Consider the following 15,028-nt stretch of genomic DNA (forward strand, 5'->3'; position numbering starts at 1 on the left):
GGGAAGAAAAAAAATCACAAAAAGCTGCAGTCCAACCCATTAGCCATATTCTTTCAAATTCATATTTGAACCTCGAACGTCGGTGTTTAAGTAAAAACTCTTCAGCTCCACAGTTTTGTTCTTGGGTCTCATCCATGAGGAGCTGAAAGACTGGCAGACTGGACAGATGTCGGAGGGGGTAGTGGGGAGGAGGGCGGGGAGACTTCCTGTCGGCTGGAGCTGAGATGAACAAAAGAAGCCTGAGTTTGTCCAGCAGGGGGCGCTATCCATCAGACTGGAGCACAGTCACTAGTTGGGTGAAATGTGGCTCGCTCTTGGGGCCCACAAAAATTCCAGCAAGACAGTTTTATTCACATAGAGAGTGATATTTGCTCAGGAAGCCTATAGAAGCTGATGGTTGTATCATCAGAAATATAACAGGTGTAGGACTGATTCATAAATTTATTCACTGTCCAGCAGAGAGCCCAGTTCACTGGCATGAATACAGGAAAAATGCCCTTGCTGCTCAGGTTGATAACAGAAGAAGAAAATAACATGAGGGGTGGTGGAGGGAGGGAGCTCTGTGAGGTATTGTGACAGAAAAAAAGAGGTTGTGTGTGTGTTATGCCTGAGAAAAGTACCGTAAAAGTGTTACGTGAGGGTTTCAAAAAAAGGCTAATGGCTGAAAGGAGAGACTGATATTTCGATGATAATGGTAGGACGAGCAGATAGAGAAATGCAAAAGGCCTGAGACCTAGATAGAGGGAACTAGGAAGATGAAACTGGAAAGATAAAATGGAAGAAGCGTGTTGAACATTTTGGAGTAGAAATAGCAGAGCTGTTGGCACTGAGGGAGGGAAGGCTGGAGGTGAAGTGGATGAGAGCTAACGACGATCGGGCACACTGAATATTGAGGTAAAGGCTGGCAGGTCTGGTCCTCGTGTGGAGTGGAGCTCACCTGGAAGAAGATGGGCCTTTCTAAGCGTACATGGTCAACTGGAGCCACTGCAGGCGAAGAGAAGGAGAAGGGTCAGTAATTGTGGTTGATGTGCCTCCTTATAGTCGGCATTTTTCACTTCATTTACATTTTTTGCACCTGGATGCACAATTGTACAACAGACTACCTTTCAAAAGTGACTCCTCAGGAGCAACACATTCATTTTTTTTTTACCAAAAAATAGTTAATCTATGTTGTGAAGCAACAATAGTTTTATACATATGCTTCTCCTCCTACAGAAATAATATCAGCAGTGTTGGTTACAACAGTGATTGCTGATTTTTATATAGTATTGTACACAACAGAGGATCTCAGCCTGTTGCTCATTAATCTAAAAGAAAAGCACTGACATACAAAATAGCAAAGACTAGAAGAAAAAAATGACAATTTTGTGTTGCTGAAGGTCGTTTTTTTCTTATTTCCTTCCCCTGTAATCATCTTGTGACCCCCAGCCCCTGCATCAGATGTTCTTTTACACAAGATCTTGTAGAACAAAACCTTCAGGACAACGTTAAGAGGTTGAGTTGAATGTTGATGCTTCCTTTAGATGCACTTCTATAGTAACAGATGTAGTCAGAGGCCACATCTGCAACCCAAAGGAAGAACATCTAATCCACAGGCTGTGGAGCGCAGGCAGCAGTTTACGTAGCTCTTACCTCCAGGACACTGAGTCTGATTGTACCATCTCCATCCTGATCAAAGGCCTGGAACGCCCCTAGAGGGAGAAAGACACACAAAACACTTAACCTCTGATTCAACCTGAGCGCCCAGTAAGAGCCCAGCAAGGACACCAAACTATTAAATGTGACACAAACACGTTGTTTGGGGGGAACCACAATCATGATAACTACACACAGGTCACCTTGTTTTCCTCTGATAGCAGCTGCAGGAGGAGTAATTGCTCAAAAGCTCAAGGGTTTTGGCAAAAGGGAATAGGTCTCTCTCTGTGAACATACTTGTTGATGGCTGTGTTTCCCTCCTAGGATTATAATTTCTCAGCTTCCAGGAAGACAAACATCTGGCCCTGACGCTAGAAATCCATCTGTGCACATCTGAATGTGTCTGAATCTACAAGGGGAACACAACCTGTTCCAACTCCTCCCCTCCGGCGATGCTACAGATCACAAACAATCCCTGAGCAACAGCCCCGTTACACTGCACCTACTTATTCTAGAGTTTATTCTTTGCAGTTCATAAAACACAGTAAATAAAACCATTACTGTCAAATATGAATCTACACATGCTGAACACACTGTATATATCTATCTATGTCATGTATATAATGGAACCTGATGCTGGACTAAATGTGGGATGATGTTTTCTTTACAATTTGTTGTCCTTGTTTTTCCATCTATACTTACTATACACATATTTACATGGTGTGTAGAGGTTAAAAGTTTATGCTTAAGTCAAATGTGGCATTTACTTTGTCCAGCTTTGTTGTTCTGAAGAACATGAGAGCAGTGGAAAGTCAAACTCTGATTTAGTTTTTAGTAGGAGAGACTGATATTGTGAAGTAAATAAGTGATACGCCAAATGCACATCAAGGTCAAAGACACAACAGGTAAAATACCGACAACACAAAGGCTTTCTGCGGGCCGAGGGACCGACTTACTGAACATGGCTTCGAGCCGAACCAGACAGCTGATGAAGCTGTCGAAGTCGATGTTCATGTTCTCGTTTGCGTAGCGCATGGTGATGATGTCGTACAGCTGGTTGTTGAGACGGAAGCCTGAGCGGGACACAAGACACATGACTGTACAGTGACAAGAAGAGGATGAGTTCAAGCTGTGAGTTCATCTGCGGCACAGACTGAATTAATCCTACTGCCTACAAACAGCACGTTCACACCAAAGAGGATACGAGTCACTATCACGATTTCTAAATACAAATAAAACATCAAACAAATTAGCTTTTAAAGATTGTAAACATATTTTAGGGATCAAATTCAAATGGATTTATTGGTTTACTGGAGCATAAACGCTCCAAAGTGAAAATAGAGCATTAAAAATCATTTCACAAATTTGATTAAAGCAGCTGGAAAATCTGTGTCACTTTAAAATGCTTTGAATGAATGATCATGTAAACAACAACCTTAAAGGATCAGTTCACCAATATTACACATTACATTGTAAGCATATTAGTTCTATAGTTATAGTTTTAAGCAATATTTCAATCTGAAACTCCTTGTTACTCTGGATAAAGCTCTGAGCACAAAAAACTAAACTCTATTGAGCTCTGTTGTATTAGAACTACAGCAGGACACAGACGTCTTAAAAGCAGGGCAAAAAAAACCCAAATATCTATGTGGATGCAAACTATCTGTTGTTTTGAACTGAAAGTAGTCATTTTTCTGTGAGAGTTATCACCTGCATCGTTGACGGCATTCCTCATCTCGTAGCTGTTGATGCTACCGGACTGGTCGGCGTTATAGTGCTTAAAGATTCCCTGAAAGAGAGAAAGTGTGAATGTGATGGAGATAATCCTGCTGGGAAGAGCTGCAATGATTAATCAAATTAATCACCAACTAGTTTGATGACTGATTAATCAGTTTGTGTCTTTAACAATAAAAGAAAAGTCTAAATTGTCTGATTCCAGCTTCTTAAAAGTGAATATTTTCTGGTTTCTTTCCTCCTCTGTGACAGTAAACTGAATATTTTTGGGCTTTGGAGAACAGTTTTCACCATTTTCTGATATTTTACAGACCAAACAAATAATTGATTAATTGAGAAAATAAATGACTGATTAATCAACAATGAAAATAATCATTAGTCTGATTAACTTACTGCTTGCAGAAAGTTTAACTATGAGGAAATACAGGGAACAAAAGAGGAGAGAAATATTACATAAAATGAGAGGGGGGGGACCTGGACACCCACCTGCCACTGTTTAATCTTATTCCACAGATGTCTAAACTCCTGAAGATTGAGTCTACCTGTCCCATCCATCTGAACAGAAGCAGTTAAGACCACAATCATGTGACATATTAATCGATGTCCACTCATAAAACAACTGGCTCTGTGTTCCACTACTGCTCTACGGGGCTAAAACTGACATTTCAATTAAAAACATCACGTCAGTGTTGCACCTGCAGCAACACCGGCTCTCCCACAAAAAGACCGCAGGCTTTGTTTTTACGCCACCGTGTCAAGTGGACCGTGTTCTCCATCAGCTCATCACGTCCCGCTTTGCCGCTACAGCAGCGGATTGTCAGGAGTCAATACGCACTCTGCAAATACCGCTGGGAAATGAGGACTAGGCCCTGTGAGCGTCCATCACAGACCCCGCCATGGGTCTCGGCAGGGTGTGCCTCCTACAGACAACACAGCCAGCCCGATGCACTCGATACAAAGGATACGTCCATCAGAGCAATCATGCTCCTGCAGCTCTCCAGGCTGAAGCCCTCTGTGTTCAGGTCCTTATCTGGGGGGAGACACAGGGCAGTGAAAGACTTAGAGGACAAAAGATAAAGACAGAATTACCAAATTACATCTATAGACAGCTGATTGGGTGAAAGACACATTTTAGGCTTTCAAAACTCATTTTCTAACCGATAAAAATAAAGTCTTAAGACTAATTTAACTTCTAATATCAGACAGGAAATTCTGAACATTATTATTTGCTCCATTGAGAAAATATTAAGACTTAAAGCTGCAGTAGGCAACATAATTTCAGTACAATTTTGGTTGAAAGAACTTATTTTGGCATGTCACTGATAATATTTAATTGAGGAGTTCCTTTATAAAATAATGTGTCTGTGAGCTGTGTGTATTTTAAAGTCTAAATCGGTTTCAGTATCGATGTACTTGTGCACTACATCTGCGATAAAAAATGCTGCTGCTCAGCTCTGGTTTCTGATATAAGTTCCTCACTTCATCTTTAGTTTGTGCCGTGTGCTGAAGTGAAGCCCTTTGTGATTTAAAATAATGGACAGGAGCTTAAACTGAGCGTTAAAGTAGCGGCGACACTTTGAAAGCGAACGGCTGAGTTGATCTAATTGGACTCACGTTTGGTGATCACTCTGTTGAGGACGTTTTTCAGCTCGTTGGCTGTGATTTCCATGTCCTGTGAGAGACACCAGAGCGGAGAAAGCAGTGGTAGAAGAAGACAGGAGACAACCATTAAAATTTGACTTAATTCCCAACTCCCATACAAATATTTACACAAAGATAATAAGTTCATGTCTTCAGCTGTCAGCAGAAAACACAAAAACACACGAGGACTATGTTCGTAATTAGGACTAAATAAAACAATTGTTATTTTTCATCTGTAAGTCTCTTCAGTTCCCCTCTCCTCGTCTTTCTGTACTATATACTCACATCGCCAGCTATCTCCTGAAAAATAGTCCTGAACTGCTGGTCCTCCTCGCTCTCTTCCCCCGCTGAGGCCGGCGCCGGCTGAACCATCACAGAGTCACAGCACAGAAGGAGATAAAGACACAAGAGGGAGAAGATTTGACGGGAGAAAATGTGGAGATCAAAGGTGACAAACCTCAGAATCAGTGTGTAACTACCTTCATGCATTAGGAACTTAGTTTATATTATTTATCCTTATTAGGACAAGTGATGTGTGATGAACATGCTGACGGAGAAGATTTACTTTAAGCTTTAACGCACATTATCTAGAACACAGAACAATGTTACACTATTTCCTGTGGCTTGTATGCAAATAGGAAAAACTACAACACATAAAAAATGAAGCTGTTTAAGAGGAGATCGTTATCATTCAGTCACTCAAAGAAAAATGAAGCCTCCTAATTCCGCAAAGCCACTTACCACTGGATGATCGGCCTCGATCCTGTTCTCTATCTCCCTGAGTGAAGACGAACAAACAGCAGTCACGATGGTGACAACAACATCTCATGTGGACCAAACAAGCCTGCGCACTCGTTTGCTTTACTACAGTCAGTCATGTTATTAGACAGAAAGTTAAATAAGCCTGAAATCCTGAGCTGGACACTTAAACAGACTTCTAATTCGTCACCATTGCTAAAGTCCCATACTCACATTGGACTGAAAAACTCTCAATGAAGCTGTGAATAAAGTCTGATAGTTTAGTACCACCTGTTGCTTCCTTTTTGAGTAATCTTGGTTGTGGAAAGCGTCTTTTTCTTGATCTTACACTTTGTGTTAGATGAGGTTAAAGGTCCCATATTATGCAAAATTCACTTTTTAATGTCGTTTCAACACAAATGTGTGTCCCCAGTGTGCCTGAAGGCAGACAAACTATATAGAAAGACCATCCTGTCTCTCTTTCTCCTGCTCCGTCTTTCAGTAAATGTGTGTGAAAACAAACCGTGTGGATTTGGCTCCGCTTATGACGTAATAAGGGGATCAGTCGATCATGTGACCTTCAGCAGGCCGACTGTCTCCGACCGCTGAAAACCTGCTGATTCCACCTCGTTGTTGTTGTTTCCTCACTAACACCAGCTCTCAGTAGCACACAGGCTGCTCTGTTCCTCTAAAACAGAGCTGCAGCAGCCACGTCTGTAACGTGCTTTTTGAAAATGAAACCAGGTAAACCTGTTGTCGTAGCGTGAGCAGAATATGGGACCTTTAAAGTAAGTTTGCCACTTAATAAATGTGATGGCCCACGTCCGTCTGGTGTTCAAGTGGGTTAAAACTAATGTATTAATATTGGACTATTTGCAAAAACTGTTCCATCTACAGCCATGTTTGGAAACTCAAGCCCGTCACAGTGAGCTCTTTGCTGTGCACATCTGTCCCACAGCCTGATTCTCAGCCAGGTCCCGGTCCATCAGAGTGCAGGCCGCCTCTGCGTGCTGTCTGGTCCTCTGGTGGGGGCGGGATGGGGGGATTGAATATGCAGTATTGAACACTTTGAGAGTTTACCGGAGCGTGCCCGAATCTGAAGTCGCTTGTCCTAAAAAAGATTCCATAACAGCTTCGAACTGGGGCCGATTTCTTCCAGTTCTACAAATCAAATCGCCGTTAAAATTGTTTGTTCTTGGTGGTTTGTGTCCCCCCCCACCCCACCAAGCCCCCCGACAAAACCCCTCCCACATTAGCAAACACACAAACCCGCACTGAAATACACACATGGAGGGAGGATTAATAACCCTTAACTGGGTATTTTCTATCCTAAATCATTCCTGCTGCTTTAAATAGTGACAAGTAGGGCTGGGTATATTTATACTGACAATATTTTTATTTTATTAAGATTCACTAAAGTTGCTCCTGGGATTCTTATAGTGCTAAACAAAGTGTTATTCATTAATCAATCTATCTGTGACCTGAGACTATTAGTGAGTTGTGGTTTCTGCCTCACAAAGACTCACAACACTGTTGAATCTCCTTTTAAAATGTGATTATATTAGATAAAATCTAATTTTCAGCCCAGATCCAGAGTAGATAGAGTAATTAACTTTGTTTTGATTCAAACAGGAATCAAAACTTTGCAGCTGTTTTGATCGCTCAATAGATGACAAAGTTTACTGGGAGCTTTTAACAGCATCAGGTGTGACACGACTAAATCATTGAATTACCAAAAATTAATCAGCAATCATCAGATTCTAAACAAAAGTGCCAAACATTTGGTGGTTCCAGCTTCCCAAATGAGAATATTTGCTGCTTTTCTTTGTCTTACATGAACGTGAAATGAATATGTAGAAGTTTTTAACTCTTGTTTGTACAAATCAAGACGTTTGACGACGTCACCTTCGACTGGGGAATTGCGCTGGACATTTTTCATTATCTTCTGAGTAAATGAGAAAATGACTGACAGATCAAAAATAATTGTGATTTGCAGTCTCTATCCAGTGGGGCAAACCCTTGTAAGGTGGAAATCACAACTTGGTTTCTCAAACGTTATCATCTCTGAAGAAAAATGCCTCTCAATATCCTCTAATGAAAAAAAACCCTATCAGTGCTAAAAACTAATATAGTTTGGACATGCGTTGTATTTCAATACCCAGCCCTACTAAGAAACACAGAATCAACATCAATCATCTACTAACAAACATATCTACCTGTGACCATATCATTCTAACAGGGAGAAAACGACGTGCCCTTTCCCTCGTCTTACCCAGCTCGCCACCCTGATCGCCCTCACCCACTCACTCTGAAGTGTTCCTCTTTTCAGAGAAGACTCGCAGGATGAACTCCCCCTCCTGGTGCGGCTCGTACGTGGAGGGAACGATGACGTACTCCCCGGGCGACAGGCGGAAACGCTGGGTCACCTCGCGCAGGTTGATGTAGGACTTGCAGCGAGCTTTGGAGGAGTTGAAGAGGAAGAAGTCTTTCTGCATGTGCTGCTTGTTCCCGTGCATCTGGAGGCGGAGGGAGTGGCACGGGGGGGAAATCCGTTTTAACACTCGTATGCATAAAAAAGCGAAACCAAATGACGTGATGATGGTAAAAATCGTAAACATGGGTATCAAAACAAACAGTGTGGGGTGCAATCAAACTTGCAGACTGCTGCTCCACTGTGAGAGCGTCTTTTCCACCTTCCTTACCTCCTTCGGCACCTGTAGAGAGACAGAGGCAACATTAGTGTTTGTGTCATTTAAGGAAGAGAATTAAAAGCTCATTTCCTCTGTGACGTCAAAGTTATTAATGCTGTTAAAAACATGGCATTTACACTGTGTGCAGAGCCACCAGGTCATCAGATAACTAAGAGGAAAACAAAGGACAGTAGTGCCTTTGTATCCTTATTAGTACGGAGGAGAAAACTGTTTTTGCCCCAAATGATTTGTCCTTCATGATGCTGTTAAACCTGAAGGGGTCATCTGGGAAGTCTGAATCTGTCTGAGCCTCTGTGATTAGTAACACAGCTAAATTAAAGACATCGCAGGACAAATGAAACACTAAACCATTGATGGACACTCTGTCAGAACATTTCTTATGGCTCATTTAGCATATTCTCTTGTTTTACGATTCACTTGACCAATATGTTGTTGTTTTGGGGTTTTTAGTATTATTTAGTAGTAGTAGTACATTTAGCAGTATTTTTTCTTAATGTTCATTGTATTACATTGTACCTGTAAAATCAGTTTTCAATCATAGTTTCCAACATGGCGCTGCACTAGTGGCAGCCTGTTACAGCTATACATATATATATATGTGTGTGTGTGTGTGTGTGTGTGTGTGTGTGTGTGTGTGTGTGTGTGTGTGTGTGTGTGTATATATATATATATATATATATATATATATAATATAATAAGGCATTGTCACTTCAATGTGCAATGTCTGTATTTCAGCCATATCTCCTACATGCAATCTTATAATTTCAACTCTGTCTATTGTTTGTTTATATTGCACATAGTGTTTGTCGTTTTATTGATGCTTGACTTTTGCTCCTGGAACACTGTACTGTTCCCGCTGTGGGACTAATAAATCTTATCTTATCTCATCGTATCTTACCTTGTGTCTTATCTTATCTTGTTGTTGAAAGAACGAGAAACTTAAAACATAATTTGATGCCTCAACGTGCTAAAAAAAAAAATCCTCTAAATTAATGAACATGACAAAAATCTTGATGTAATAAAAATGTCTGCATGTTCTCAGGAATTCTTAACTAATGTTTAAGTTTCTGTGCAAACCAAAGTTTGTTGCTCAGCCTTTTGAAGGTGAATAAGAAGAGGACACCTCATAAATGGCGAATCCAATGGTGAAGAGGTTGGCTCCCATCTTGCGCTCTTTCCGCCTGTTCTTCTGCATCAGAGCCACCACGAAGGTGCAGCCCACTTCGTTGTCCTCGGGATCATCATCCTCCTCCAGCAGACGAAGGCGGTACTGAGGATTGGTCCAGAAAGTGTCTGCAGGACATTTAGAAAGGATTTTCACAGGTGTATCATTTGGCTTTTTCTTTGTTTTCATTTATATTTGTTGAATTTAGCATTTTCCCACATTGTGATAAATTAATAATAATTGGTATAAATAGTAGAGATCCAAAACAACATCTCAAAAAGGAAACATTCAGGCTCTTTCAATATACACATGGCCATTTTACATGGACGAACACACTTCTTCACATAATAGAGTGGTGTGTTTTCCAGACTTGATTCTCCGTATTAGATCGTCAAATATTAAACTGGCAGCGCATAAATTAAATACACTGATAAATGAGTCCACCCTGAGCGACGAAGCTCTTCTGTCTGTGGTTTTAAAACCACCTGAGAGATGGCTGGGGTACCTGGGTAGTTCCTGCAGCCGCCAGCAGAGCAGCCCCTCACCCAGCGGCCCTCGTTCACAGAGACCGTCCACTTGTGAATCTTATCGTCCTCCAGGGCGTCGGGGGTGAGGTTACAGATCTCGATCTTGGTGTAGTTCTTCTTGAAGTCCTCAAATGACATCCTAGATAGGCACAGAGGAGATCGGGACATCCAGCTGATATCTCTGCAGCACAAGTAAAGCTCCCAACTGTGTCTCCACATCAGTAAGACTCTGACTGAGGAGTCAAGTGCTTTGCTCACAACATTAATGTGGCAGCACACTCACACTGGTGAGTTTACAGCTGTGTTACAATAAGTGCCTTTTAATGGATTATTTGTAAATGCTACTCGCCTTCTGTTTGTTTTCTATAAACTAAAAAGACTTGAGGTCTTGTTAATTAGATCCACATTTCACAGCTGCAGTAAAACTGTAAAAACTTACCAGAACTCTCCGTCCTCGGCGCTCTGGTGCTGCAGCTTCTCTTTTTCAGTCTTGGACAGCGTGGTCCACTCCTTAGAGCTGTTGGTACAAAGAGAAAAATGTTGAATAATTGAGCTTAATATTGTTATGAATAAGAATAAATAACTCTTAAGACATCACAGTTATCACTGCTGCACCACCATCAGACTCTTGCTCCTCTGTAATGGAAAAGTACGGCTGAAAATAAAAGATTTAATCATCAGTAAAGTCGGTAAAACACTGACTTGTCACTCCAGGGGCCGTTCCACTCCACCTGACCCCACGGGTTCCTGAGACGCACCAGACGAACTTTAGACTCCTTGTGGTGAGACGGTTTACACTGTAGGAAAACAGCAGGGATTCTCACATTTAATCTAATTTACTGTTTTATTATTAGCAGCAGTTACCACCAGTTTTTTTATATAGTTTTACTCTTAATTCTTAGTCGGTGGGATTATAATGCAAATATATGACATCAACTATAACACATACATTAATTGTCACAGCAGGAGTTACTTTGCTGTTAATTTGCAGTGAAATACAGCATCAGTGACGCCATACTAACACTGGCAGTGCAGCTGTGCGGGCACAATTCGAGTACTTAGCACACAATATCGTTTTCCTATCAGCGACCAGCTTTACCTCCTCCACTGCCGTCACAGAGTAGGCGTGACCCTTCACGAGTCCCGTCACAGTACGAGTCTCAAAACGAGCAGGAACCAGGGACTGTAGATACAAATAGAATAAAATAAAATCAAATAAAATATTGTAGCCGTTTAGAACAAAAACAAGTAGAATACACTTGAAGGAAGAAATATTATAAGCACATCGAGCATTAAATGTAATGCTCTTAACTTTACTGTTGTTTGACATCACTTATGTGTTTATAGCTGCAACAGACTTCAGACTTTTAACCAGAGGAGGTCAGTGAGACGATGATAAAAAAGCTCTGGTTATTAACCTGGGAATCATGATCCTACATAAAAATGTCAGACTCACGTCAATGGAGCAGCCCATGAGGGAGCCTCGCTCCAGAGCTTTCTTCATGATCTTGTAGAGCTCTTTGGGAGCTTCCTTCATCTCGTAGAACTCAGTGACTCCACCGGTGAAGTCCTCCATGGCCTCGGTGGTGTTTCCACCCTTCAGGGCCTCGTAGGAGCCGTGAAGCCTGGACGGGGAGGGAAGAGCACAGGTGTTACGTTCCCAGTGTCATATTGTGAATGTTTATGTGCTGCTATTATTTTTTATTTGGCTTTACTGGCAATGACAGTTTAAGAAACAATGTTACCAAACCATCAAAACATCAGAAAAATAAAAAGCAAAATACAATTTGTCCAATAATTTGGACAGTATACAATTAAAACATATATAGATATAGTTCGTCCTGTATCTATTTCTATATTCTATATTATATCTTGGCTTTGATTTTTTTTTAATGTTCCTATGATTTAGCCCTAACCAGAGTAGTAGTGTATTTCTATGCATCCACTGTCTGTACAGTAGTCTCAAGAAAACTTCAGCTACAACCTGTCATCATCTGCAGTCCAATAAAATAAAAGTGCTACGTGTGGTACCAGACTGTAGCTGAGCTCTTCGGCCTGAGGGGAAACTTTTGGAGAATCCTTTACCAGGAAACTTCCTCTGCGTCCACATCACAGGGAAACACTTCAGTACTCACTTGGCGTAGGCCTTCTCCAGCAGGGCGCTCCAGAACTCGTTCCTCTCGGCGGACTTAGTGAAGACCAGCTGGTTGTTGAAGGTTGGGATGCGGTCGTCAATGACGACGTCGACCCAGTCGCCGTAACGCCAGAACTGAAGGACAGAAGGACGAAACAATACTGAATTACTGTTTAAAGGATGGGAAGCCATTTACATTCCTTCATCTTCAAAGGAAAAATTTTAAAGGGATGAAATGCTAAAGGAAGGACTGAATGTAAGGATGGAGGCTTAGTGGGTAAACATGGGAAGTAGAGGCTCCTGACCTGGAAGTGGAAGATGCCGCCATAGCTCTCTGAGAAGCTTTGCTCCTGAGGAACAACTCGGTAGAGAAGCTTCTCATTCAGGGTGAGACAGGCGATGGCAGCCAGCAACCAGCAGTCACCTGAACACAGAAAAGTATTTCATGTCATTCACCTTAATATCATTTTAATGTAATTTTGCTTGTATTGCAGCAAAGCAGATCTTCATGACGGTCACATATCATATTTCATCTATTCGTGAGCTTATAGATGATTTTAAAATGTGGAATAATTGAGTCTAATGTGTGAGGACAATGTGTTCAGCAGCTCCGAACTGTTTGAACGTTTGAAGCGCAGATTCTGATTGATATTCACTTTCTCCGTATTCCTGCTGTATGGATTCAGTTGGAAATGCGTCGCCTCTCCTTTGTGCAACAAGACAAGAGCTGCCTCAGTGAAGAGCGTGTACCTGTTCGATTGTGATTTCACTCAACACAAAAACAAAGGAACAGGAACACAGGAACTTCTCTGCTGGACATATTTTGTTTTGCTTTCGGAGGAAAAGACCGCCGCTGAGTGCTGACGTTTGTGTTTTCTGATTGTCCAGGTGTGTGTGACGGGGTGTTAGCTGCCGGGTAGAAACAATGTAAGGTTTTCAACAGGGAACGGTTAACAGTGTCTGCCAGGACCTTTGTCCCTTTGGTCCCCTTTATTTGCAGTCTGAACTGAACAACAATGAGAAGTGCTGCTGGTTGGATTCCCTTCCAAAAGAGTAAGCACAATATGGGGAGGCCGCTGCAGGCGGAGAGGCCGTGCGTGGGGGATCGATGGGATGTTTGCTACCCTGTTACCCCCAAAGCTGCCTGAATACAGAGTGTGAGTGAATGTGGAATATACTGAGAGCGCTTCCATCTAGTACATAGCACACAGCCTCACACTGTATGTGAGGTCCAAACAGGTCATTTATTGTTGTAACCACTTTTTTCCCCAACATGCTTTGTGTAATTTTGTTAGTGACTTTCAGCAACACCCAGAAACAGTTGATGCCCCACCAAACAGCAGACAGGACAGTGGTGAAGAGTTTTAAGGTGGATTTCTTCCTTTTGTCAGTCCATTGATGTGCTGTTCTTGTTATTTCAACCCATTATCATGAACAAGCGGTTGATTTCAGTTGATTACAATGTCAAACAAGCTGCTTCAAATCTAAATTAAATCCCTCTTGTCATTCTCAGTCAAACTTTCACGTCGCAAAATGAATAAAATGACGATGTGAGCTGACACAGTGATGCTGAGGTGTGACTGACTGCGGCTTAATCGTTAAAGGAGGTTTGATTTACCCAGATCTCCCTGGCAGATGTCTGTCCTACTGGCTCCTCCAACAATGAACTGAGGGTTCTCACAGATTTCCTGTAAACAATAATAAACAAAAGAGGTTAGCTTCAGTGAAAAAGGAACCAATAATCAATCTCATATTAGCTACACATTTGATTTAGTCTTAGTCTAAAGATTGAGAGTGTTGTATGCTGCACAGATGTTGGTAAACACTGAGTGTGGATAAATTAAAGCCGTCTCTACATGTATAAGTAATAAAACAGCCATTACATTAGAGCCACCAAGCCAAAAAAAATAGAAAACAGGCGTAATGACAGTTTAAGGTTGTGCTGCAATACAGTAACTTATTTTCTAATCCATCCATGAAGGACTGGTGGGGAGTATTTTCCTCCCATCTGCATCTCCAGGTAAAATCCAACAGCAGCAGTTAGTTTTCCGTGCAGGTTTCCCACCTCCCACATGTGTGATCCATCCCGTTTATTTAACTTTGCGATCAACGTGTCTCTCCATGTGCCAATCCCAGTCAAAACCCCCCTCCTACCTTGGGCCTCTTCCAGACGATGTTCTTGACCTTGTTGGACTTGTGTCCGAGCTCCTTGAAGCCCAAAGACTCCACAGTGGCCGGGAAAGAGTCATCCTCAAACAGGCTCTTCCTCTGAGCGCACTCCTGTCTCAGGACGGTGTAGTCCTGGCCGTTGAAGCGCAGGGGCTTGTTCAGCGACCCTTCCCCGTCTCTCCTCTCTCGTTCCCGGATCAACCGGTCACAGAAAAAGCCAGACGGCGTATAGGGCATCTCGTCTAAGCTGACTTATTTTTTTTTTTTAAAAACTGGCTTTTGCCACTTGTACTAAAGTCTTACAAGCCTAAAAGCCCTGGCATAAATCCAAACAGCTAATGTCTGATTGGCTCTTTCTTTGTGTGACGTACCCCTCCCCTTCGTCACAGAGTACATGCAAAAGCTCGGTGTGAAAGACACATTCACTCCACATGCATTCACCTTTGCATTATCATGCACATACACACACACATATGCACAGAAACTCACACATCACATAAACGTCTGTTTGTTGCTTCCCCATTGGCTGAAGTGAACAATGATCTCTCCCTGGCTGTGGTGCTCTTGTGGTGTG

At 42.0% G+C, this 15,028-nt stretch overlaps 1 protein-coding gene across 1 annotated transcript; it reads right to left on the reverse strand.

Moving 5' to 3' along the window:
* Positions 1-12: 12 nt before the first annotated feature.
* Positions 13-14,826, reverse strand: capn3a (calpain 3a, (p94)). Its single transcript, XM_070841689.1, has 21 exons — positions 14,440-14,826; positions 13,904-13,973; positions 12,591-12,709; positions 12,287-12,420; positions 11,608-11,776; positions 11,251-11,334; positions 10,854-10,948; positions 10,591-10,668; positions 10,130-10,290; positions 9,583-9,752; positions 8,451-8,462; positions 8,056-8,264; positions 5,752-5,788; positions 5,296-5,373; positions 4,984-5,041; positions 4,335-4,399; positions 3,856-3,924; positions 3,346-3,424; positions 2,592-2,708; positions 1,633-1,691; positions 13-984 (listed from the first exon to the last, which is right to left on the reverse strand). The coding sequence occupies exons 1-21, from the start codon at positions 14,689-14,691 to the stop codon at positions 958-960; spliced, it is 2,142 nt and encodes a 713-aa protein (XP_070697790.1). The 5' UTR covers positions 14,692-14,826; the 3' UTR covers positions 13-957.
* Positions 14,827-15,028: the final 202 nt, after the last annotated feature.

The sequence above is a fragment of the Pempheris klunzingeri genome, chromosome 13 (genome assembly GCF_042242105.1).
Source record: "Pempheris klunzingeri isolate RE-2024b chromosome 13, fPemKlu1.hap1, whole genome shotgun sequence".
NCBI lineage: Eukaryota > Metazoa > Chordata > Actinopteri > Acropomatiformes > Pempheridae > Pempheris > Pempheris klunzingeri.

Coding starts and splice junctions, on each gene's coding strand:
- capn3a (XM_070841689.1), bottom strand. CDS start 14,691: ATGCCCTATACGCCGTCTGGCTTTTTCTGTGACCGGTTGATCCGGGAA. Junction 5,374..5,751: donor TCGAGGCCGATCATCCAGTG/GTAAGTGGCTTT, acceptor GTGATGGTTCAG/CCGGCGCCGGCCTCAGCGGG. Junction 2,709..3,345: donor GAATGCCGTCAACGATGCAG/GTGATAACTCTC, acceptor TGTCCCGCTCAG/GCTTCCGTCTCAACAACCAG.